The sequence below is a fragment of the Triturus cristatus genome, chromosome 3_1 (assembly GCF_964204655.1).
Source record: "Triturus cristatus chromosome 3_1, aTriCri1.1, whole genome shotgun sequence".
NCBI lineage: Eukaryota > Metazoa > Chordata > Amphibia > Caudata > Salamandridae > Triturus > Triturus cristatus.
Window position 1 is genome coordinate 667,709,290 of NC_140583.1, and position 27,019 is coordinate 667,736,308.

The following is a 27,019-nucleotide window of genomic DNA, read 5'->3' on the forward strand; positions in this document are numbered from 1 at the left end:
TCCACGAGCAGCAGGCCTCGGGGGTCAGGCTTTGTTACTTGGACCTGCCAGCGTCTGCCGAATCTGGCCTGCCCCTAGCCTGCTTCCAGCAGGAGGAGTTGCAGGAGGGGGTAGGCTAATCACCCAGCGGGTGTGGCTGCCATAAGAGGGCGGCTGTAGAGCGTGCGCCACTGGCACCTGCGTAGGTAGCCCGGTTAGTTCCGGGTGCAGCCTGCGGTCCCGTGTTTGGCCCCACTCGCTTTTGGCTTTTGGCCCTAACCATTAGGCTGCTCACCCTGATTTTGCCGCTCTCATCTCCCAGCCTGTGCCAGGAAACATCTGGCCCGTTGGAGCCTCACCAGAGCCAGGTGAGTGCTAGGGGTTCCTTCGGCCCAGGCACCTGCCTTCGCTTCTCGTCCAGGGAGGCAAAAGGTCTGCGAGCTCCAGGAGCAGCGCCAGCCACCCTGTACCTAGGGAAACAGGAGGTAGAAGGTGGGCTGACATCCAGAGGGCCTGCACACAGCATGACCGATTATTAAGGGCAATGCCCAGGGAGTGTCCAGGGAGTGCCCAGGGAGAGTCCAGCAGTTGGAGGGTAAGAAGCTCGACCAAGAGCCCCATCCTGCACCCCCAGTCCAGCCCACCTGCTTATCATGATGGCCCCACTCGCTCAGAGCCCCAGGCTCTACAACATATAAGTCACTGCTACAGGATACTGCTGCTGCTCACGCAGGTATCACGCTGGTATTACCGACTTGCGGTGGAAAACGATAGAAATTATCCGGCCCGAGCCTGCAGGAGCATCACCTGTGCTCCTGTGTTCCAAGAGGGCCCGTATCCTGCTTAAAGAGGCATAATGGAGTGCGAGCTAATGTCCCCCAGGTTCAGTGCAGGCCGCCCCTACAGCCAGGAAACCAAGAAGTAGGTGGCTGGCTATCATCTGGAGGGTCTGACCACAGCACGCCCGACTGCGCACAGCATACTCAACTGTTAGAAGGAGTGCCTAGGGAGAGTTAAAAGGAGTACCCAGAGAGAGTACATCTGATGGGGGAATCCAGGTTTAAGACTCAAGAACTCCATCTTGCCCCCCAGACTACCTTCAAACCATCTCTCCTGCCCACCATCCCCTCAGCCTCCCTTTCCTTTTCAGCTGCAGTCATTTGGTCTCTAAACCTAATTCCGCAGATAGTCCCATGGTTTCAAGGCTCCAAAAGGGGACTTTTATTTCAGCCACCCGGAAAATAGTGGCAAATATAAAAACAGCAACGCAACACTCCGCCCTTGTCCCAGCAGCATGGTTAGTAGCATGGTCAAAGAGAGAAACCCGGCCACAAATGGACAAACAGACACCTCCCCAAGACACCGCACCAACAGAGTTTGCAGTAGAGTCCACAACTGAGCCCAGAATTTGAAGGATAGACCGAGGGGAACCGGGTCAGCAAGGAATCCGAGACCTCAGGTGCTGCTCAAACGGAATTACAAACTCTTTCTGGGACAGAACCAGGAACTCATCTGATTAACAGCCCCACAAAGGAAAGGAAGGTTCAAATATCATGACCCGGGCCGAATTCATAGCTAGTTAAAAAAAAAGTACACAAACAGCGAGCCCTTATTTTCACCTCGCAAATTGTCCAAAGGCAGCCAGAAGGCGTTCACTCTCCCTAACCAGGTCTCCTCTTATGAGCCCAGTGCCCGCTGAACCCACAGAGGGCAAACTCAGGCGTATAAACTCCCACCTTACATTCCATCAAGACTGTGACCCAAGCACAAGGACCTTTCATAACACTTGTGTTACAACAACAGCGCAAATCCACACAACTTCCCCTCCTCAGGGAACAGAATCTCAGCTAAGCTCCCTAACACCTTTGGCGCTCCTATCTCCTCTTAAGGGGCAAAGGCAGCGTACCATACTAGACTCTGAGCAGGGGTCCCTATCAGATCAGTTTTTAGCATCACTAGAAGCCCAGATAGACGCACAAATGGGAGTTTCTCTAGCTTAAACGTCACTAATTAAGAGCGCTACTAGTATTCTCAATTCTCTGCAAAAATTCCACGAAGATGACAGCGGCTCAGAGAGCCCAGCAAGCCCAGCAAGCTCAGTTACCTTGAATTGGGATCAGTCATTGTTCAAACAGGATAGAATAGCCAAAGCTCTACTTTGGCAATCACAAAAAATGGAGCTCCAGATTGTGCTAATATAGTCGATTGCTACAAGCCCAGTGGACCTAGGAGCTAGGCTGTCTTTGCTCAAACATAAATTAGGCCAAATAGAAGTGGGCGATTTCTGATGTTGCACTCAACTAATTGACAAGCTTATCTCATTACCAGAAATCTTGGTGGCCCTACTCGACAATGCAAAAATAAAACTCATACCAAAGATCAGATAACCAATTAGCGGCAGCTTGCAACCTTACAACAAAAGAGGATTCAGCAGCAAACTCAGTAACACCTAGCTGCGGTGACATTCCGGAAGCCAATCAAGACTCTAACGCAAACACAATTTCCCATCTAAACTCTCAGTCTCACATGAACCCTACACAGCACAGTCCCACTTTTCTCTCAAAGAGCAAAAAAGACATTGAAAAGCTTAAAAAAAAAAACGCCCAAAAAAGGGTTGCTTGGCGCTAATAGGCTTGAACCTCATGGAAAGTCAGTTAAATTATTTCCAATTTTCAACCAGAGTTTCAAATAAAGCAGTAACTTTAAGGGAAATCACATAGCTGAAACACACCTAGGGGCCTGCATCTTGGCAACACAACATTCTCCTGAGTCAAGTGGAAAAAAAGACAAACAATTGATGCAAACCTCAACTAACCTAGCTCAAGGTAACCCATGTGCCTTGTCGCCGGCCCCCCCTTGTAGAAAGGACATCACACGGCCCAATGCTGAACTTGTAATTATGCACAAAATTTGCTTAAGGAATACAACAACAACGAAACAGGGGGAACCAGAAGGCTCCATCTCGTGCCAACATACAGTTCCAACTACTATCATCCCATAGGGATCTTCTAGCCTATGCCATAGAAGGTCTAAAATTTGCCAAGAAGCCCTTCCCTTTGCTCTTCATCAATTGCTACTTCAATCCTCACATTACCCAAAGAGCATGCACCATGAGCTCCTTTTGCGGTAGCATAAAAGGAATCATTGAATCCCATCCTTCTCACGAAGTTATACCGGCAGGGGACCAGATTCAGAGTTGCCCTGATAACAAGATGTGACACACATTTAAGAATATTTCCACAATTGACTACATTTTTATGTAAAATCTCTGGCAACCCGTCTTTGGAGTCTCGAAATAATATACTGCGAAAAAATAGATCATAATCCTTTGGTCATAAGTTTGGACCTATATCATCTGCCTGCAGACAATGGCCAGGAGCTCGGTCTTTTGACGGGAGCTGAAAACCATACCATGGTCAGGAGAATTGAGTGGGAACCCCTCCTTTAGCATCAGGTGGGCAAATGACTCCACGAGGGGAGACTTCGGCACATGGACCAACCAGGCTTACAAACTGGGATTCCATGATTAGAGCCCTCACAGAATCACTTCAGGGGCAAAAGGGTTTCCCAAAGTGCTATTTGCAGACACCATACCAGCTAAAGAAATTCCTATCTCAACGGCACATCAACACCACGCGGAAGAATCTAAGGAGTAGCACTTGCCAGTGGAAGCTTAACCCGACGTCCAGAAATTTAGAAGCTTTAAAAAAAGTATGGAAAGTCCACAAAAAAGGTATCTGGACCTTGGAATTAGCCCAATAGGAAAAGGAATGTGAAACATTCTTTTACTACTCTCAAAGAAAGCGCTCTAACCATTTTTTGGAAGTATGTGAACAACCTAAAATCACTTGGGATAGCACGGCAAATGGGGTTTCAGCATCAGACTGGGAGAACCATATCAGCAGATTGTTTCTTGCCAACAAGCACACGTACTCTAAGCTGTCTTATCTGTGGAAATCAGAAGAAGACCTAACTTCACCTTCAGGAATAGCAAAGCTAATAAAGGCAATGAAGGCCAACGGAGCTCCTAGCCCAAATGATCTCCCAGCTGGGATCTTCCAATGTGCCCTGGAGGACTGGGCAGGGCTACTAACTCCTCTCTTTAATACCGCCTACACTCTGGGCAAAACTCCAGGAGCCTGGCGAATATCAATACTATGCCTCAAGAAAGGAGACCCCCTAAAACCGAGCAATTATCATCTAATAGCATTATTAGATCTGGAAGCTAAAGCATTTGCCTCAACACTATTGAAAAAATTGGAAAGCTGGGCAGAAGAAAATGAGTTGCTCCCCTTTTTCCAAACTGGCTTCTGTGCAGAAACTGCCACTACTGGCAATATAACAGCATTATCTGCGCTTTGTCATCAAACAACCCAACAGAATCAACCCCCATTGTTCTGCTGTTTTATTTATCTCTCCCAGCATTCAATAAGGTCGACAGACACACTCTCTGGTAGAAACTGGCAAGCTGGTAAATTCCTTCCCCTCTCCTGAGAGCCATAGTTTCCCTCTGTTCTGACACCTGGGTGCGAGTGAAAACAGGCCCTACATCTCTATCTGCTACAATTCTCACCACCGAGGGTCTGAAACAAGGCTGCGTGTTGGCACCCCTACTTTTTAACTTGTATGTAGCCGATTTGGGGAAAGCTCTGGCGAATAGTTTTCTGGTTCCGCCGCACTTAAGCCGTAGCCCCCTGTACATTTTTCAATATGCAGATGATATACTCATTACGGACCACACCAAAGTGACAAACCTACACAACTACAGTGTAAATTATTTTCTCACCATCAATCCAGACAAAACCAAAATCGTTGTATTCGTCAGGCACAAGCACAAAAAACAAGTTGTATGCCTGATGTGCCCCACGTCCATCTCGTCTGCTCCGAAGTATAAATACCTGGGGGTCAGGTTCACAGAATCTGCCCAAGCCTTTCCTCACAAAAACAACCTAGTGAAGAAAGCAACAGCCATCACCTATGGCTTAATTAAACTTAACAACAGCCTACAAAGTCTGTCAGCTGAGGGAATAAGGAAAGTAATCCAAGCTTCTCTTTTCCTGGCACTTTTCTACGTAAATCAAGCATTTCCAGGAGCCTGTACTGACTGCCTGGAGCAGGCTCAGCGTGTGGGATATAAAAAGATTTTCCGACTACCAAAACATCTGCTTAGGGCCAGACTCAGGCTGGAATTTTGACTGGTCAAACAAGTCCTAACCATCGAGGCTGACTTTCTTAAATACTATAACCGTGTTCTGAAGTCACCTGAAAAATCTCTAAAGAGCCGCCTCAGAGTCATATTTGAAAAAAAATGGATCCCCGTGAAACACCCAGCTTAAGAAAGCACTTGTCACTTTGGAGATAAATCAATCTGCACTTGTCTTGCCTTATAGTTCCTATGCAACCTGGAAAAAGACCATTAATAGACAAGTGCAATCAGCCTCCTTCCAGCAAGATCAGGCCTTGTTAAAAAACACTTCTTGCTTGGCACCATTAGATGCCTCATATCTGGCAACTAAACTGCAACCTTACCTCTCAGCTTCTCTCAACCTTAAGTCAGAAGAGAGATAATGGATATGCGACTGCTGGTCCTACCGATTGCGGATTTCAAACAGGCCTGGGCTAACTACACACCGGGAGGAGCTTGTAGGCTCTGTAATTATAAACACGAATCGTGGCTACATCTCTTATGTTATTGCCCCGCCATCGCCCACGCAAGGACAACCCTTCTTAGAGAACTATACTTAAGGAAAGGACCAAGTATCCACCTAGAGGCCTCGGGCATAGGCCTTACACAAAAGGACCCCTCTACCTTGGCTCGCTGTGCAAGATTCGTTCAAACCCTCAGAGATGCTTTCAAGCCCCTTCTTGGTACTCTTCCACGCCCACACAAACTGCAAACATTGATACTGGACTACTTCAAATGAAATTCTGGGCTTGGACCTTTTGCCGAACTAAAATGAAATTACGAGATCACATCCATTCATCAGCAAAGCCATGCCGTGGACAGAGTCCACAGCACTCTGACAAGATTTATTTATTTTTGGATTGGGAACCCACAGTACTCTGACAAGATCTATTTATCTCTGGATTGGGAACCTCAGTGTTTGGGGATCACTAAGGACCCAACTTTACAAAAGCCAGTTCCAGGTATCATGGCGGGACAAAGCACAAGCAATTTCAATAAAGAAGACGGATCAAGTGCAAATATAGGCACTGCCAAAGGGAAACGGAAGAAGAACCAGAAGGTGGACTGTCTTTGGGGTTTGACTTGCTGAGTAAATGGACGCAAATAGCATGAATTATAAGCTTTAGGCTATTTAATTGCACAGAGCGCATGCACTTTATTAGAGAAGTGGCCCTTGGGCTAAATACATGCTGCCAAATGGTGAGGGCTACAGAGCCGGAGAACTAAGGGGATAGAACTCTGGGGACACTGTCTGCATGGGTCGGGCCCCGGAAAGCACGTGCCTTTTTGTTCATTACCTTAAATCACCCTTCATTTCTTGAACTTTGACGCAAGGGTCCTCTGCAACGTTCTATGTACAAACCTTTTTAACTGGACATGGAAGCAATTGGAGATTTTTAGCTAATGTACACATTCTTGTGGTTTAGTATCATGGTTTTTTACTATTTTATCTGTTATGCAATGTTTTTAATTAACTTATGCAAATAAATAAACATTCAGTCATTCAATACTACTATTGGGTCTTCAGCACTGCACTGATTGTGCCACCCACGCAAGTAGCTCTTTATACATGTCTCAGGACCCAGAAGCAAAGATGAGAACTCAGGCTTGCTGTGGAAGTAACGAAAAAAGGCGGACACTAGTTATGAATGAGACAGATCCTCACAAACTAAACAAGGATAATTATCTTTATTTATTATGTGTCCAACTAAAGACCACACAAAAAAAAACAAATAAGCCCCTACAAGAAGCCATCCACTACTGAACCAAAATTGATAACAGTCTAGGGTGCACAGAAGATTCAGTAAGGCAAGGTAGGGAAACAGAGATAAACTACAATATCCGACCAAAGGATTTTAAGAAAAGATCAGGGAGGAGTTCTATGCAGCAAAAAATATTGCAAACACCATGGAAAAAAGAGAACACATCCCAAATACTGCAGACTTTTTCCAGGGATTATAAAATTGTAGTAGAATTAAACAAATAATGCAAACATCTGCCACACCAGTAGCAAGGGCAGAAGCTGAAGAAAATCTCTGTGAGCAGTTTGATGTAATTTTTATTTGGGCAGTTCATATTACTCGGTCTCGACAATAGATCACTACGAAGACTTATGACCCCGGAGGAGAATACAAATCCTATTGACATAAGAAACCATTATATTTTCCTGATACACAGGCCAGGTATCAGCTCACATAAGGGCAAATCTTTGCTTCAGACAAAAAAAAATTAAAGCGAGTGGGTAGCTCAATAAAAGTATACATTTGCAGATTACTTTAGAAGTGCCAAAAATTAAAACTTCTCAACAATCAAGTACATCTCTATTGAATCAAAAATGGAAAAATTAATGATACGTTAGAATGCTTTCTTGGGAGATCTTGGAAGATTCCAGGAGATTGAATCGCTGAGGTCAAAGATGTACGCAATGAGCCCCAGATACAGACCTCAACTTTAAGGAAACATCTTTAGGCCTACAAATCTGCCAGGAGGACTTTTGTGGGAATGCCTCAAACCAAACAAGCATTTGCAATGCACCGGTCTCGCCTTTGGGACCTTGTATGTATTTAGCCATGCAGCATATTAGCCCGGGTGCCGAAACATCTACTATTGTTTAATATGGAGGGAAAGTAAGCACCAAGCTGCGTGACACGCCAGGTATGGGAACACATGGAGAGAAATATTGCCTCGTATGACACTGAAATAATGTAAATGTCACATAGAAGCAATTTGAAACCTTGGCAGCTGTGTAGAACCTGACTATACAGGGACATCTAGTAATCACCTGAGGTACTGCACCCTCATATATCTAACGGGGAAATTACGTCTGCAGGAAGCACAATACTCATGGAAAATTTGCATTTCCACAATGCTTTGCTACAGAGCAGCCACAGTTTTATTCTCGCATGATTATTCTTTAAGAGTATATCATGGGATGATTTTTGTTTTCAGCTTTATTATTTAAATTTATACCCCCGTAACATTGGTGTGATGTATGTTTTATCTGCAATTCCATTTGCTAACTATGCAGTGGCAGCTTTATGCTCGGTCTTATGGTTCAGAGCCGTCACGTGTTGAATGAGGTTTCAGTTACGTTATTGTAACTGTACGGCTGGGCAGCTTGCTGTGAGGCAAGGTGGCTGATAGATGGGCCTACCTGTTTTTTGTTTTTTTTTAACGTAAGTTGGTTGGCTGAGCTGCACTGCTGTGCAGGCCAGATTAATGCTTATGAGGCCAAGCTTACGTACTCGGCTAAATCGATGGTTCGCACAGTTCAGCTGGGCTAGTTGGCTGCCGTGTGGAGAGACGGGCTGGAATGTGGCGCTGAGTACCCCAAGCCGAGTTGCTGAGGGCAACGGCCCGTGGCAGGCTGGCTTGACCGTACTCATTCATTGTACTCCGTGTGATAGAGATACTGTGTTAAATGTTTGGAGGAATCCTGCGGGAATCCGATAAGTAGCTCGCGCGCTGCCTTCTGTTTAAAGCTAGGCCACAGCAATTCGGGAAAAGACCACGTCATCGCGTGCGCGCAATTCTCATTAGAGCGCGCGCTCCCCTTTTAATATTGTTGTTTGGAAAAGTGAGGTTTGTGGTAGGGTCGCACCACCCGCGAAGAAACAAATTAATGGATATAATTTTCAACAACTGGAGGATTGCGCTTAAAACTATGGAGTGCTCCTGCTCTTTCAATGTGTCCTGGCAGCTGTGTAGAGCCTGACTATACAGGGACACCTAGTAATCACCTGAGGTACTGCACCCTCATATATGTAACGGGGAAATGACGTCTGCAGGAAGCACAATACTCGTGGAAAATTTGCATTCCCACAGTGCTTTGCTACAGAGCAGCCACGGTTTCGTTCTCGCATGTATTACATTCTTCAAGAGCATATCGTGTGATCATTTTGATTTTAGCTTTGTTTATTATCTATACTTGAGAACGTTTGATGTGCATTTACACCCCGTAACATTGGCGTGATTTAAGTTTCTTGTACTATTAAAGACAACCCTTTGTCTTCATCCACTGTTTTCCGTGTGACAGGAATGGGGATATACTGTTAAATATATGGAGCATTTCTCCCGGCCCGACTGGCCTAAGGCTGATAATGGCTGACTGTGAAGTGGTTCGCACAGTTCAGCTGGGCTAGTTGGCGAGACTGGATTGTGGTGCTGAGTACCCCGAGCCGAGTTGCTGAGGGCAACGGCCAGTGGCAGGCTGGCTGAGATAAGGCCTTGCGGATAGATAGAGAAAAAAAAACTTTTGTTATTCGTTCACTGTACTCCCTGCGGGAATCCGAGAAGTAGCTCGCGCGCTGCCTTCTGTGTAAAGCTAGGCCACAGCAATTCGTGAAAAGACCCCGTCATCGCGTGCGCGTAATTCTCATTAGGGCACGCACTCCCCTTTTAATTGTTGTTTGGAAACGTGAGGTTTGTGGTAGGGTTGCACCACCCGCGAAGAAACAAATTAATGAATATAATTTTCAACAACTGGAGGATTGCGCTTAAAACTATGGAGTGCTCCTGCTCTTTCAATGTGTCCTGGCAGGCTGTGTAGAGCCTGACTATACAGGGACACCTAGTAATCACCTGAGGTACTGCACCCTCATATATGTAACGGGGAAATGACGTCTGCAGGAAGCACAGTACTCGTGGAAAATTTGCATTCCCACAATGCTTTGCTACAGAGCAGCCACGGTTTCGTTCTCGCATGATTACATTCTTCAAGAGCATATCGTGTGATCATTTTGATTTTAGCTTTGTTTATTATCTATACTCATTTGAAGGCACGAACGGGGAGGGGGGCGGCGGGTGAGCGGCGATGTCATTACTATATAAAGATATTTACAAATGATGTTTGTTTTACTGGAGTTAGCTGGGCTTTTTAATTTTTTGGCTGCTGTGGATGCCGATGCGGGTTCGCATGGTGTCGTCCTGTGGGTGGGGGGGGAGAGGGGGCGATTGGGGTCTGCCAGCAGCACGGCTGCATGGCCATGCCCCTCTCTTCACTCAATGCTGGAGCTGTCAGTGCAAGCTCAGTTACGTCGCGAGACTTTGCCCTAATGGGCGTGTAGACCTGCTGATAGCGTCATGCGGGACTTGAGCAGGGCATATGCATACCCACAATCCTATGCACTGTGAAAAGGTATCTATCTTCCATTCACAAACAACTTAACGATATTTCTCACTATTTTAGGTGTAAGGCAGCAAAGTACTTGAACTGGGCTGTCACACTTTGCCTGTTAACAATTTTATCAATGTCGCTCTAACAGTCTTAGGTAACGTATACCGTGAGATGGTTCCGTTAATCAATTATAGATAAGCATCATTTGTTAGTCTTTGGTCTTGTCATTGAATTAACACTTAGTGTGGCAGTGACATTGCATCGACACGCCTCTCCTTCCAAGGACTGGGCATGCGCTCACACACGCTTCCAGACGGATTAGGCCACGTGTCAGAAAGAAGTGCGCCGGTAAAGGGGTCAGTAGCCTTGGAAGGATACAAATGACGACTTAATCGTCATGAGGCGGGACTAACAAGCCTTAAACCAATAGGAAGACTGTAGTTACTGACCTAAGCCAATATAAAAGATGGGCGGAGCTTCCACGGAAACTTCCTCACTAAAGTGTACACTGCATGTCTCGTAGAGACAGCGCAAGCGCTGTCTAGGCGAGACCTAAAAAGAAGAAGGCTCACAGATTGAATTGGAAGAGAAACTCATTCAAGGTCATGCAATCTCAGATTTTAAAGGAGATCTAACCATTGAAAGAACACATAAAGTCTCCTTCAAGCCTCCAAAAGGAATACAAGAACTCATACAGTAGTACCGCATTAAGAGATTATTGAGCAGGGTTGTGCAAAACAAAACGTTCATAGTCAGCAATGAATTTTACTTTGGTATCTTCTCCGATATGCCTAGAGTAGAAGCCACAAGGTAATAGCAGTTCAAATAGTGGCTTGCACCTTTCCAAAATGCTGGTGCTCAAGCAAATGTAATCAATCTGAGTAAACTGAAAGGGCCAGCTCACAGCAAACTTAGAATATTTTTAGACATTACACCAGCCAAATAATTTCTGAAATCTTCAAATGCAGACAATGACTGAAAGAAAGAAAAGAGAGGGAGAAGCAAATAGGTTACAGTAAGAATACACTAAACTGTGGGTTTGTGGGAGGAATGGGGACTGAGAGCTGTACATAGGAGGATCCAAAGGATGTCTTGTTTGTACTTGTGCAATTCAAGGACAGCAGGTAGGTTACATGGGTCCCAGTGATTATAGAGATCACCTGTATGTAAGTCCTATTGAGAGAGAAGAAGGGTAAAATGTCCAGGTGTGGGAGGGACATGTTGTAGGACAAGGGGTTTGCAGAAATAAGAGATACTAAGCAGCAGAAAAACAACATAAAAAAGAAAAAAATGATTTCCATGGCCTTGATTCGAAGACAGAAAGATGAGTGGGATGGGAAAGAATGTATTTCTTTCCCTTTCTCTTTTTGTGAATTTCACAATTATCTAATCATACAAATGGGTTGAATAATGCACAAAAGCGTAATGCCACTTCACTATGGCTAAAAGATCAGAATCCTTCAAATACCCTACAGCAAGAAACTCTCTTTAGAGCAACTGAAATACTATCCAACTCAGAATGGATAGAACATCTCATTTTTTGTCAATATCTGGAATATATCAGGGGATTCTAGTCAAATGAGGGGTTGGGATAAGGATAATATCCTACGAGGCAGATTAACAAAAGTAGTGAGTGTGGGCAATATTTAACTGTGACTATTACAGCAGCAGGAAAGTGCAGTATTATTACAGTAGTAAGGCTGGTTAGGCTTCACTTTGTAATACTCTCACAATAAACCAGAGATGGTCCTTGAATTCCCCAAAAAATCATCCTTAGCTCAGTCCTGGTAGTGTGGTAAAGATTAACAAGGCTTTAATAGAGGAACATGTTTTAAGCATTTCAGAGTACCCCCATGAACAAAAAGTAATTGACACGACGCAAAATAAATTTGGCACCTATTTCTTAACATAATCCAGATTTTTATATAAAGTTAGACACCAAAATGAAGTCGATCGGATAAGGACAACTGGAGTTATTGATTTTAGAAACAAAAATAAATAATTGCAAATCAACACTGCAAATCTTTGGCATTACTGTCAATGGTAACAAGCATTTGCAATTCAATAGGTCTCGCATTTATGAGAGTTTGAGCTATTGGCATTGTAAATGACAATGCCTTTTATTTATGTGTTGTAATTAAAATAGATAAATAAAAGGCATTGTCATTTACAATGCCAATGGCTTAAACTCTCGCAAATGCAAGACCTATTGCATTGCAAATGTGTGCTATAAAATTTTTAAAAAACATTAGGAGAGAGTGTGTCCTGCCTGGAACAGCAGGCACGATAAAGCTATTTCAGAAAATAGTGCTCGGAGGCTGTAATTAAAGCCTACAGAGCAACAACACATGTAACGGGGTGTCGCCATGGAAGGTTACAAAATGTGACAAGGCGGCACTAAGGAGGGACTGCAAAAGCCTTTTGGCCAATGAACAGCCACAGTTTAGAGTGGACAATGACACAAGCCAATGAAAAATGTGGGCAGAGAGTGGGCGGAGATTCAAGTCCCTACCTCAATACAGCATGCCTCGCAGAGCAGCGCATGCGCTGCCCAGGCTGGACCTAAAAAGCACTAATGACAATCGGTCACTGGTAGGTTGAGTTGCATGAACCCACTGAGGGATTAGGTGATGGGGTCCCAGGACTAAGTCACGCAGTCAGTTCGATTTTACCTGGCTCGAGAGGCTGGGTGCAGAGGTATCCTGGCTGTCCTCAGTGCTGGAGCGTGAGCCGCGGAGGAGCTGTTTTTTACCGCTTAGACGGTGCTGGCTGGGAAACAGGTGCAAAAAGTCAACAACGTGGCCAATGTTTTGGTCGGTCGAAGGTGCTGTGCAGTTCCCTTGTGTTGCAGTGGCGAGTAAAGGTGGTGGTTGCCAGACTGGCCACAAACAAGCCTTGACAGCAGCAAGGTCAGCAAGATGTTATTTCGACATATGAAATTCCGGAAGAAAACAGTAGCCACCTGAAACTTGCTGGGCGTTCCATCGGAGGGCACGATGGCCAGCGATTCTTTGATTTTGGTACGTTGTTTTTACCTTCGGACTGCAGGGGACTAGTACCACGAGTCCAAGGGAGCCTGGGCTTGCAAATGGCACGAGTCGCAGTCATGTAGTATCAGGATGGTTGCCACAGGTGCAGAGTATCACGCCTTTGTTTTGTGCATGACCTGTTGTTGCAGACTCTGGTCTCTTCTGTGTTTACTGTTGCAGTTCAAATCAGAACTGAGGTTCTGATGCCAAGGGTGCCCCTTAAATCCTAGATTTAAGGGCATTAAGGATGTGGGTGCAAGTGGCCAATGGGCTACTAGCGCAAGAGGCTAATCTGCCCTGAGGTGATCACATCCAGGGGTATGTGCCACCTTTTCTACACAGAACCCTCTATTCTGCCACTTTAAAAATGGGAAGAAAGGTTCCCTAGCTGTACAGACCAGGTACTTCACCCTAGGGGTGTGGCTAGCTTTCTGGGGTGTACACCTCCTGACTACCTCATTTTCCCATGTGCCCTGATGCAGACGTGCCTGGGAAGAGCCTGGATGCTTATCTGAGCTGGTGTAAGCTTTGAAGATCATCGCCGTGATGTGCCACTTCACTAGCCATCCTGCTAGGGATGCAGGTGTCACCTCATTCACTCCCACACAATTGTTTCTGACTCCTGCGAGAGTTCACAACTCCTTGAAGGGAGTCAGCTTCCGCTTTTGGTGGCAGCAGCTGCGGACTGCCTGCCAGAGCACAGGAAAGGCTGGGGCAACACGTTGGGCAATTTATAAGGTAGCCACCTGGGTGCATCACTAAGCAACTCTGACATGAGAATCTCGTTTTTGTGCCCCGTTGTTGCCTTGCTTATTTTCTGTGCCCCACTGTTGTTACTTTTTTTTTCTGGGCCCACTGCTGCCTCTGTCTCTGTGCCCCTTTGACTCCATCCTCCCCCGCTCTCCGCCCGTTTTCGGTGCTGCGTCCCCTGCGTCCCCGCACCCCTACTTGCCCATTCGCCGCCCCCGCCTCCCAGCTGCTCCTCCCTCCCACCTCCCCTTATATGGCGGCCGATGCGCGGCCTCGCCGCGAGCTGCTACGACGCCCACGCACTCAACACCGGACGACTGCACACCTGCTTCTGGGCCGCCCCGAAGCACACCAAAGGACCCTTCTCCTGCCGAAGCTGCAGCTTCACCAGCCTCCGAGCTGCCAACCCGCCCACCATGACAGGATGCAACCACCTCAGATGCATACTACTGAACACCCGCTCCACACGCAAACACGCCTTTGAACTCTGGGACCTGCTCAACACATCCTCCCCGGACGTCACCTTCCTGACAGAGACCTGGATGAACGATTCCTCGGCACCCGACATCGCCATAGCCATCCCAGACGGCTACAAGATCACCCGCAGAGACCGCACCAATGGAGTAGGAGGTGGAATCACCATCATCCACAAGAACACCCTCAAGGTCCCGACCAACTCCGACGACACCCTCAGCACCGCCGAACACCTGCACTTCCAGATCCACACTGATCCCAACACCACCCTCAGAGGAACTCTGATCTACAGACCCCCCCGGACTCCGGCCTCAGTTCAGCGACTCCATCGCCGACTTCGTCAGCACGCACGCCCTCGCCTCCACGGACTACATCCTCCTCGGAGACCTGAACTTCCACCTCGAGAACAATACCGACACCAACTCCACCACCCTGATCAACAACCTCGCCAACCTCGGACTCAGACAGCTCATTACAACGCCCACCCACTCCGCCAGGCACACGCTCGACCCCATCTTCTCCTCAAGCTCCCACGTCTCCTTCAGCCACACCACCGAACTCCACTGGACCGACCACCGCTGCATCCACTTCACCTTCCCGGAAACCCACCACGCACCAACGCACCCAACAGATCCCCCACCGCAGCTGGAGAAAAATCACCGAAGACCAGCTAAACACCGCCCTCGCCCGAAGCCCACCCGCCGACCCCACCAACCCCGACACCGCCGCCAACAACCTCAGACGCTGGATCGACGACTGAGCCAACACTGTTGCCCCGATCAAGAAACCCTCCAACAGACGCACCAACAAGAATGCCAGCTGGTTCACCACGGACCTCCAGACCTCCAAGCAAACCTGCCGAAAACTAGAGAAGAAATGGCAACGTGAACTGACACCGGAGAACCACGCAACTCACAAGAACGCCATTCGCCAACACCGTCACCTCATCAGATCCGCCAAAAGGACCTCCTTCAAAGACCGCCTCGACAACAATGCACACAACAGCAAAGAGCTCTTCTACATCGTGAAGGAACTATCCAACCCCAGCTCCAACACCAACGATATCCCACCATCGCAAGACCTGTGTGACTCCCTCGCCACTTTCTTCCACCGCAAGATCGCAGACATCCACGACAGCTTCAACAACCCGACCACTCCGGCAGCCACCAACACCTCAGACCCCATGGCCACCACCAGCACCGACCCCCTACTCACCTGGACCAACATCAACGACGATGACACTATCAAAATCATGAACACCATCCACTCCGGCGCTCCATCAGACCCGTGCCCACACCACATCTTCAACAAAGCCAGCGCCACCATCGCACCCCATCTCCGCAAGGCCATCAACATCTCCTACGAGACTGCGACCTTCCCAGAGAGCTGGAAGCATGCCAAGCTCAACGCCTTGCTCAAGAAACCCGAGGGGGATCTGAGGAACCTCAAGAACTTCTAGCCCATCTCCCTGCTCCCGTTCCCGGCAAAGGTCATCGAGAAAACTGTCAACAAACAGCTGACCCGATACCTCGAAGAGAACAACATCCTGGACCCGTCCCAGTCCGGGTTCCGCAGCAACCACAGCACCGAAACTGATCTCATCACCGCCACCGATGACATCAGGGCCCTGCTGGACAACGGCAAAACCGCGGCCCTCATCCTCCTGGACCTATCAGCCGCCTTCGACACTGTCTGCCACCGCACCCTACGCACATGCCTCCACAACGCAGGGATCCGAGACAAGGCTCTGGAATGGACCACCTCCTTCCTCTCCGGCAGAACCCAGAGAGTCCACCTTCCCCCTTTCCATTCCGAAGCCTCTGAAATCATCTGCGGCGTGCCCCAAGGATCATCCCTCAGCCCGATATTGTTCAACGTCTACATGGCCCCACTCGCCCATGTTGCCAGACTGCACGACTTCAACATCATATCCTACGCCGACGACACACAGCTGATCCTCTCCCTCACCAAGGACCCCCTCAATGCCAAAACCAACCTCCACGAAGGAATGAAAGCCGTTGCCGAATGGATGAAGAACAGCCGTCTGAAACTGAACTCGGACAAGACGGAGGTCCTCATCCTCGGCTCCACCCCCTCCGCCTGGGACGACTCCTGGTGGCCGACCGCCCTGGGAGCAGCACAGACCCCCACCGACCACGCACGCAACCTGGGGTTCATCCTCGACTCAACGCTCTCAATGGCCAAGCAAGTCAACGCCGTCTCGTCCTCCTGCTTCAACACCCTCCACATGCTCCGCAAGATCTACAGGTGGATCCCCACCGAAACAAGAAGAACGGTCACCCAGGCCCTCGTCAGCAGCAGGCTGGACTACGGAAACGCCCTCTACGCAGGAGCCCCGACCAAACTCCTGAAACAGCTGCAACGCATACAGAACACCTCTGCCCGCCAGATCCTCGACACAGCCACATCACACCCCACCTGAGAGACCTGCACTGGCTCCCCAAGAGGATCACCTTCAAGCTCCTCACCCACGCACACAAGGCACTCCACGACACCGGACCAGCATACCTCAACAGACGACTCACCTTCTACACCACGAACCGCAAGCTCCGCTCGGCCAACCTCACCCTCGCTACCGTCTCCCGCATCCGAAGAGCGACCTCCGGCGGCAGATCGCTCTCCCACCTCGCCGCCAAGACCTGGAACACCCTCCCCATCCTCCTACGGCAGACCCAGGACCTACTAACCTTTAGGAGGCTACTCAAGACCTGCCTATTCGAGCAGTAGCAGCACCCCTCCCCCTAGTGCCTTGAGACTCTCACGGGTGAGTAGTGTGCTCTACAAATTTTCTGATTGATTGATTGATGTCAGGGGTGATGAGGCAAGTTGTTTGATATCAAACATGACATATGTCGGTGGTACCATAATGGAGCTGGCAACCTCAAGGTTGCCCGGGTGCCAGTCCATGTTATCCTATAGATCGCTGATCACCTATAGTAGCCCTTAATGGAAAAGTCTACTATAGAGACATACAATCTTGCAGTTATATGTCCACACCTTTACTATAATTCACCCATCCTCCTGGGTTTAGAAGGCCTTCCTTAGGGGTGACTGGCATATATGAAAGATAATGCTTTGACCTTGCCACACGTGGTGAGGGCAAAGTTGAGTTCAAGCAGTGTGTACTGCTCCTCTGTTTACTTGGATCACTGAGAGTGGCACAAATAGTGCTTCAGGCCCTGGTGACCCCTTTAACTCTCATGCCCTGGGTACCACTGGTTCCCTTTACCAAGGACTTATAAGGGGGTTAAAGTCCTTGCCAATTGGGGTTACCAATTCACATGTATCAGTTTTAAGGAGAGAGCACTGGCACTGGGGCCTTGTTGGCAGGACCCAGTGCACTTTCAGAATCATAACCAGCATCTAGTAGTTCAAATGGGGGTATTTTAGGGGGCACTTGTTAAAAGCCGGATAGAGTATAATTCAAGACTATGCTGCAAATTACTGTTAGATTCGACAAGACTTCTGACTGAAATTGTAATAGGGGATGATTTGTAATTCATTACCATTTCAGAGGTGGATACCACCATCAATTATGGAGACCAAACTAAGCCCACAACATTAGATATTATAATGACAGAGTCAGGGTTGTTGAATTCGTGAACAATAGTGAATTGAAAAATATTGGGATACACCTTTGTTTCAAGGAAGCATACATCTTCTTTAGAGATCGAGTACTTACTATCCTCACACACTTTACAGGTGATAGAAATAACCAAACTTCCATTTAGTTTGTCAGATCATTCAGCAGTAACATTAGAATTATCTACTCAACATAAAAACTCCAACACTGAAAAACTCAGCCCTAGATATATATTTATTGAAATACTTTGAATTTAAGTGGATAATAAAGGGTTTAATTCCTTGTTTTTTATTAATATTTTTTACAAATACAACAGGACAACAGATATTGCATTAGATTGGAAGGCTTTAATGCCATTTTAAGAAGAAGAAATATTTTCTAGATGGCTAAAATCAACAAACAGAAGAGAGATTTCTTAGTTAACGTTAGAAAATCTGCAGAGGAGTTTAAAAGTAAATATGTTAAGTCGTACAAACAGCTAGCTTTGGAACAAAGTTTTAAAGTAATAATATTCATGAGACCATCCCAAATGAAGCCAATGTCAGGTTAAAAGTTATGAAGAATGGAAGCTGATAGGAAAGGTACTGGCATCATTGGACAATGGAAAAACGTCAGAAATTAGATTGAAGAAATCATGACTCCGTAAAACTGCTAGTTAAACATGATAATGTAATTAATAGATGATATGTTTTTAAAGTACAATAGCATGCTTTATCAGTTGGACTTACAAATATCTGGACAGGAATGTTTTGATATCCTTGAAAAATTAACTATGCTTCTAAAAATAATTATGGGTCTAAGGAATGGAAAATCTAGTGGGGATGATGGTCTCAATGCAGAATGCTTTAACAGTTTGGCCCACAATTATTAAGCCTTCTTAGAGTATTATGCGGGGAAAGCATTCACCAGCCTTTAACTTAGAAATATTAATTAGTATACTAAAACCAGGAATGTCACAGAAGAAACATCTTCCTACCAATCTGTTGCTCTTTCAAATAATGCCTAGAAAATGGTAGCCAAACTACTCACTTACAGGATTGAAAGTGTCTTAGATACATTTGCATACTCTGACTAGAGAGGCTTTATTCTTAAAGGAAACATAGCCACAAATACTTATAGAAGTTATAAGCCTGTTTCAAGTCCAACAACTCGTTTAACACTGCTCAATGCTGAAAAAGCTTTTTTTTTGTGTGTTGTAATTTTTTATTAGCATTTTTGCAAGAATTCATCACAAAAACAGTAATAATAATAGCATTTAACATGTAACAGTTCATAACAAAGAAATAAATATATTATAAGCAGAAATAGACACGTGATGGGTATGTGAATAAGCTTTTGTTGACCTTGTGGGGTTGCCATGTCAATTTAATACATTATTGAAGATGCTTTCAATCATGCCTCACAAGGTTTATTAAAATAATTATATATTGGGGTATATACCAATGCTAAGCCTAATGCTAATTTGATAAACAATATAGAAGAAAGGATGCAAAGGCTTTTATCTGTATAAACAAATATCCTAAATAAATGTGGGGTCTATTAAGCATTTGTTAATTGCCATTGAATTAGCTACCTGAGAACAGACAAAAAGAAAGCAGGCGAAAGCCCCCGTGCATTTTTGTTATACATACAAATTTTGAGTCTTTTTTAAGATTCCTTTCTATAATGATATTTTTGAAAGCAACAGAATTCATTTCAAAATCATTTTGCAGCACATAATTTATCTAAGAATAGGAGCATGTTAAAAATACCTTATTTTGATTAAACCATAGATTAGAAAAATTTAAATGAACCTTGGTTTTATAATCTAGGATAACATTTCTACCACCAGCCTGTTCTGAAAATGGCATTTCACATTGAACATCTCTGAGGAGGGTTAATTTCAGGTGCATGCATTTTTCTAACTATATAACTTTAAAAATTACACAAATTCAAAAGGAAGATTTCAGACAGAGTTTCAGGCCGCTGTAATTAAAGCATCAGAAGGAGGGGTCATACAATATGGTCGTGCCTACAATGAAAGTACTTTTAGGTGCAGTTTTTATTTACATCTCAGAAGTGATAGGGTGTACCATTGAGTTTTACCCAGTGACTACCATGGTAAAGTATTCACCATATATAAGTTTTAAATTAATCTTTATATCTATGTTGATACTCAAGTACCCAGGAGCGGGCAAATTCAAGGAGAGAGAAATAACTAGTAAACATTTCCCATATATCTGCCCTTCATGGATGGAAAAATCTCAAAAACATTATCTATCTATCTATCTATCTATCTATCTATCTATCTATCTATCTATCTATCTATCTATCTATCTATCTATCTATCTATCTATCTATCTATCTATCTATCTATCTATCTACGTGTGTGTGTGGGGCGTGTGTGTGTGTATGTGAATTTATATGTTTAGTAGAGGTACTTATGGGATCTTTACTTGGTTCATCTTCATGAAATATGGACCATGAGTAAATAGAGAGATGAAGTCATGAATGTGTTTCATTGGTTGTTGGATGTAAGTGGTTGGGAGAAAGTGGGGATGTTTGTGTTTGAGTGTTGATGTGAGTTGCTTTGGTTGGGATGGATTTGCTGATTCATTTAACGACTTTGGGTGACTTTGAGACTCATGTGGATGCGTGTTTGTAGATGGTGGATAGCGACTGTGGGGAGAGATAGCATGAGGAGCGGGAAAGAGGCAGTGGGAGAGTGGCAGTGTGGCCATCTCTGTTGGAGTGGTGGCTATCTTTATGATGTAATGTTAGTGGTGTGGGCATGAATGTAGCCAAATGGTTGTGAGGGTGTCTTTGGGTATGTGGTAATGAATTGCCATTTTGAGGCACAGCGTGACTGCTGGTTTGCGACTTTTCAGATTTTCTAGAAATTGTGCAATCGAAAATTACTAAATTAATTCACAGAAGCCTTACATAACCTCTGTCACCCAGCAGAAATACTGGCATTGCATATTTTCAAAAATTAGTAATGTGTCATTGTGTTTTTAACAGGGCTATGAAGAGAAGGAGAAGGAGTACATTGCCACTCAGGGGCCAACTGTTAACACTGTCAGTGATTTCTGGAGAATGGTTTGGCAACAACATGCACCCATTATTGTAATGATCACCAACATAGAGGAAGTAAATGAGGTAATGATTTCTATGTTCTATTATGTGTACATAAATTAAAGACCCTTGTATTGTGAGAAGGGTGTACACTATTGCATAATAAATAAAATGGAAATAAGTCACATGCGTTACAGGTTATCATTAACTTTTCTGCACCAGAATATTTTCTTTGTATAAATGGAGAACAATTAATGATTTGTTCATACATGTATTGCATGAAGTCTGCACATGAACACTTGAACCAATTCACTCTTGTAGAACTACTTCACAGACTTATAAATGCCTTTTGAATGGATCCAATGGTGCAGATGCAGGTGAAGGCCAGCAGAACTCAGAGAGGCTCTGGGTTGAGCATGTTTACTTGCCACAAAGAGAACGCCGAGTTGGCCTTACTACTATTCCTACCTGTGACTTGTGGATCATGTCCGATATCAGTGGGCGAGCATTTACCTCTACTGCATTGCTCTTACATTGGACGCATTGTGATGATGTTTGCGTCATGCATGGACAGTTATGAAATTCTCAGTTTTTAGGTTTACAATTGTAACCAGAAATGTGAGACTTATGTTTGCCCAAAAGATGAATTGCATGTTACTAGTCCAGTAGATTAATACACATTGTTTTTATAGAAATGCACAGAATACTGGCCAGAAGACAAAACAACCTATGACGGCCTGGAGATCATCATCAACAAGCTGATACACACAGATGACTACATGTTAAGACTCATTACTATAAAGGTGAGGTCATCGCTTCCGGTGTGCTTCACTGTAGGGTTATGGTTTGTAAGTGTAGGACTCCTAGGATAACACTGAGGGCCTGATTTAGATCTTTGCGGACGGGTTACGCCATCACAATGGTGACAGATATCCTGTACACCGAAATATAAAGCCCATATGATATCATGGGATTTATATTTCGGCGGACGTGATATCCGTCACCGTTGTGGTGGAGTAACCCATCCACCAAGATCTAAATCAGGCCCTTAATGTTACTATTCATTTACATAAAAAAGGTAGTATAAAAAAGGTAGTATATACAAATATTTTTGCTTTCTTGAATACAGTATTTTAAAAAGAAAATATCACACTATACTAGGATAGTAAATACTGCAAACACTAGATTTACATTTTCATATTCAACCCCCTTTTATACATTACATTCTTGGGTGCATATTACTCAGTATAATGATATATATATATATGTATGCTTGTATTTAATAATGTTTAACTCTCTCATTAAGTTTGGGTTTACAGTGATGCTGTCAAACAAACAACAAACATAGAAACTAAAGAAGCTCCATACCGAAGACTCCCTTGCTACCCAAGTACTTTATTTAAAAAAAAGGCAGCCTTCAGTATAGATAGCCTTTAGTTTCTTTGCCTCGATTTAACCTGCCATATTGTAATAGATATATAAAGCAAAGGTTAAAGGAAGGTAATATGTGAAAATGTAAGTTAAAACATTTGTTTTAAACAAATAAAACCACTGAAATTCACAAGTTTTGGTTGTTTCACGTAACTATGACTCATGCCTAAAGTATCTATAAATTGGGCCCCCACCATGCTCAGTAATGTTATCAATGATGTAATTTCAGATGTTGTAGCGATGTTATAAATTATGCCTCTAAACATGCTATGAGTGATGTAATATCGGAGGGAATTAACAGTGCATGGCTAGGGTGCAAGTTATAGTTCCTTAGGGCATGAGGTATAGTTACTTGACTTATCTATAACTGGTGAATTTCGGTGGTTTTGTTAATTTCAAATGGTATATTTTAACTTTTATTTTTTTTCAGTGAAATTCTAATGTTTTTGTTATAAGAAGTAAGATATTATCACAATTCTTTACTATAAAGTCACTTGAATCTGTTGTTTTTAGTGAATTTTGATGTTTTTTCGTAATGTGAAGTAGGATGTCCATCACAGTGTGGGGTTGGGTGCATGGCCTGTGCCAAAACCCACGTGGGCTCCCCCCCCCGGCTGTGCATGGCCTTTGGCGGTGCTCAGCGTGGGTTTAGGCACAGAGAGTTGCCTGTTGCTAGGCCTTGCTCTCAAACCCCCCCCGTCCCCCATGGCAACACACAGTTATGTCATGTAACAATGTAAATCGTGTCATTTTAAATAAGACAAGCACACTAGCCTGTCACAGCGTCAAAGCACCAGAATATAAAAAGCAGGGGCCTATTGGCTTTATCAAGGGATAAGCCCATCAATATATATAAAGCAGACCTACTGGCATGTCAAAAAGTAACCACCTACTATACTCAAATGCTTATTTAATAAATCCACACATTGCAATGTTTAATAATAGTGACAAATTGTGAAAGATGCTGTATTTCCGACCAGTATACAGACTTGCTGCTCACACGCCTATCTTTAAAAGATCCACATTTAGAAACAAAGTACGTTTTTCAAAGGTATGAGTTTTAATACAATCAGTGTAGATAGACGTAAAATTGTAACTTACAATGATGAATGCAGAAATACAAAACAATTAATTCAATCCATCAAAAAGACTCCTGCTCTCTTGTGTCTGAATGTGCAATAACACAATCCATGCTACATTCCAATGTATTGGACATGTTCCAGTGCCTTTCTTCAGGGAAAAGGACCTGAAAATGAATAATGTAACATTAATCAAGGACACCCTGAAATCGACTAGCTTGTATAAAATGAAAAAAAAATATGTAATGGAAATATATGTCAATATTTAAAGGTGGCACCCTTTAAGCGTGGTAGAAATATTTTCTTTTTGTCCCTTGATGTGAGGCGAATTCCTCCTACTGCTGGGGCAGATTTAAGAGAGTATCTGGGCCCTGGTAATCTCCCAAATGAGGAGGCCCTGTGCTCACTTCCAGACTGCCTCAATAGATGTGTGATGTCACTAGTGACATCACATACATATTGGATTGACTTTGGAGGGATTCCTTAGCCCCTGGGGTTACAGCAGTGGTCAAGAGCAGCTAAGACTGTCCCAAACTCCTCCCTAGCCATGCCCACAAGCTCGTTCCCCTTGTTTGTGTTGATGGAAGGCAAAGAGATGGGAGAGGGGCAGTCAGGCTTCTCCCATCTTTACTCTCATCACCCCCTACACCACCAACAGCAAAAAAGAATGTGGATTGCAAGGGGATGGGCTACAATTTTTCATGAAGACGCTATTTGTATGTGTCCTAGAAAGGGAGCGTATATTGTTTGGATATTGTTTTTTAGCCTAGAAATATCCAAACAGCACTGAGTCCTTCATAGGGCACAGCCTTACAGACAGACAGTGTTTGGATTTTTCGTAGTGTAAAAATCCAAATAGAACCCGGGTGCCTTTTGGTGCAGACGCACTGCTGTGCTCCAGGAAGGAGCCAGGCATTGTTTGTATTTTGTTTATACTAAGAAAAATACAAAGAGTGTCTCACTCCTTTCTAGGTGCAAGCATGGTCCCTAGAAAGGAGCTCGATTCTGTTTGTTTTTTTCTTAGGTTAAAAGACACACTAGAGCCTCTTGCTCCTTTCTAGGGCACAGGTATACAATTATGTACCCCGGAAAGATGCCAGAGGCCCTTTTTTTTCTTCTTAGTCTATGAACAAAAATCCAATAATCACCTGGCTCCTTGCTGGGGCACAGCACACTCATATGAGTCACAGCAAGGAGCCAGATCCTGTTTGGATTTTTCTTGAGTCTAGAAGAAATCCAAGCAGCCTCTGGCTTCTGTCAGGGACAGACACACGTCAATGTGGAAATCACAGGGTTACACTTTTGGGATATTCGTGTCCCTTGAAATAGGCCCACCAGCACATGTGGAATGCCATTTTTCTGGAAGAAGTGTAGACCCCAGACCTCAATATCTGTAGTCATCCCCCATGGAATAAACACATTGAGCATCCACACATGCGTGATACCCTACAGTCAGGCGATCCTAAAGCATAGATATGGGTCAAGTCTTGGAAGGGGATATGTTCCTGTCGGAGACCAAGTGAAGGAAACTACCATGTTTTGTGGAAAATAATCTGACAGACACCTTATTCATTGCAATCTCCCAGCCAGCAAATCAGCATGAGGCAGGTGATAGACAGCTTTGGATATATGCCGATGTAAAAAATATTTGGTTGCGGTATGTTGTCATACCGCCCACGGGCGGTACCTCTCATCAAAAGACAAGTTGCCTAAACTGACATATCGCTTGCAGTTGCTTTCCAAATTCCTAAAATACACTGCACGTAGTAGATTGCCTATGGGCACCCTGCACTGAGAGAAAACCTAGACATGACTGATATGCACAGGAGACCAAGTTAAACAAAGTTGAGGGTCAAGCATTTGCAGGGATCTGTTCCTTACCAATGGAGACTGGTGGTAATTATTATATTTTGAAAAATATATGCTAAAAAATCTGACACACCTCAGACAACCTGTCAGAGCATATATGTCTGATTTGCACCGGCAGACTCCTTATTTCATACAGAATTAGAAAATATGTATTTTGTTACTTTCCATGTAGCCCTATGTTTAATATCTATCATCTTTTTAAAAGTGATTCTGCCACAATTATGTGATCTACTCTAATTACATAATTGAATATGCAGACTACATTCTCTCAGAAAACCCACATGTACTTGTTTCTATGACTTTTACTTTCTTGGTAAATTTAGTACTAGATTACAGATAAACGTCTCCCAGTAACCCGCGTTCTTGTTGGAACATAGAGGGTGGAAGGGCTCACCCTCTCTTTGGGAAGATAAAGCATCAGTCTCTATGTACAGCACTTGAGAGGTTCTAGGAAAATATCCATAGTACAACAAAGGGCTTTGATTAATTAAACCTTGCAGGCTGAGAAGGTACCACTTAAATAAACCCTAACTACATGTCGACCTTAAGAGTGCCACATTTGTTGGGTTCAGGAGGCTCCAGCTTTAATTGGGATGTGTTATGGTGTGAACTGTAAAATGTCCTTCTGTTTCAGTTTATTTTTTGTGACGTAAGACTAACACCCAAAAGGAGGAATGCTTGCAATTTAATCACTGGGAATTACATGCAATAGCATTCCAATCCATTGTTCTTTTTCCCACCATGACACCTCAGATAAGCCCCAGCCATATGCAAATCATCCTTGGTCCCTCTCTATTAGGAACAGTCCAACCCAAACTATCAAGCCAGATTCTCTCTGATCCAGAAGCAAGCAGCCGAAAACAGGTTTTTCGGGTGCCGATTGGTTCCAGTTGCACAGTCAGCAAGGGATCCACACCGTTGTATACATTCGCCCACTTAAGGCATTACATCAAACACACAAAAGGTCATAGGAAGAATGCTTGCAAATTGTCTAACCAATGGGAATCATTCAGAGTAGTATTGCAACCCATCATTCTTTACCCAGCAAGCCACTTCAGATTAGATCCATCAATATGCAAATCTGACTTGGCCCTGATCCAATAGGAACCGTCTGTTCCAAACTGACAAGCCAGGTCCTCTTTGAACTAGAATAAATGCTACCCCAGACAAGTGTCTAGAGTGACACACTGGGTGAAAGATTGTGAGTTGAAATGCTACCCTGAGTGATTGCCAATGGTTAGGCTATATTCGTTCCTCCCATCACCTTTTGTGTGATTGTCCAAACAGACTCTGCCTTAACTTATGCTACAGAATTGGTAAATCGTAACGGATCAAACCTGAATAGCTACATTTTTTGTCACAATTTAATCAATCAATTCAAAATTGTAAACCACAAATTCCCTTTAAATTCTTTTGATATTTTCTAGATCATCCTCTATTTTAGAACAC

The 27,019-nt window shown here is 44.4% G+C and overlaps 1 protein-coding gene across 1 annotated transcript in view; it reads left to right on the forward strand.

Moving 5' to 3' along the window:
- PTPN5 (protein tyrosine phosphatase non-receptor type 5) overlaps positions 1 to 27,019 on the forward strand; it is a 542,249-nt gene that overhangs the window by 457,656 nt on the left and 57,574 nt on the right. Inside the window, exons 9-10 of the mRNA XM_085644723.1 lie at positions 21,138 to 21,275; positions 21,884 to 21,994. Coding sequence (XP_085500849.1) covers positions 21,138 to 21,275; positions 21,884 to 21,994 — 249 coding nt within the window. The remainder of the gene's footprint in view (positions 1 to 21,137; positions 21,276 to 21,883; positions 21,995 to 27,019) is intronic.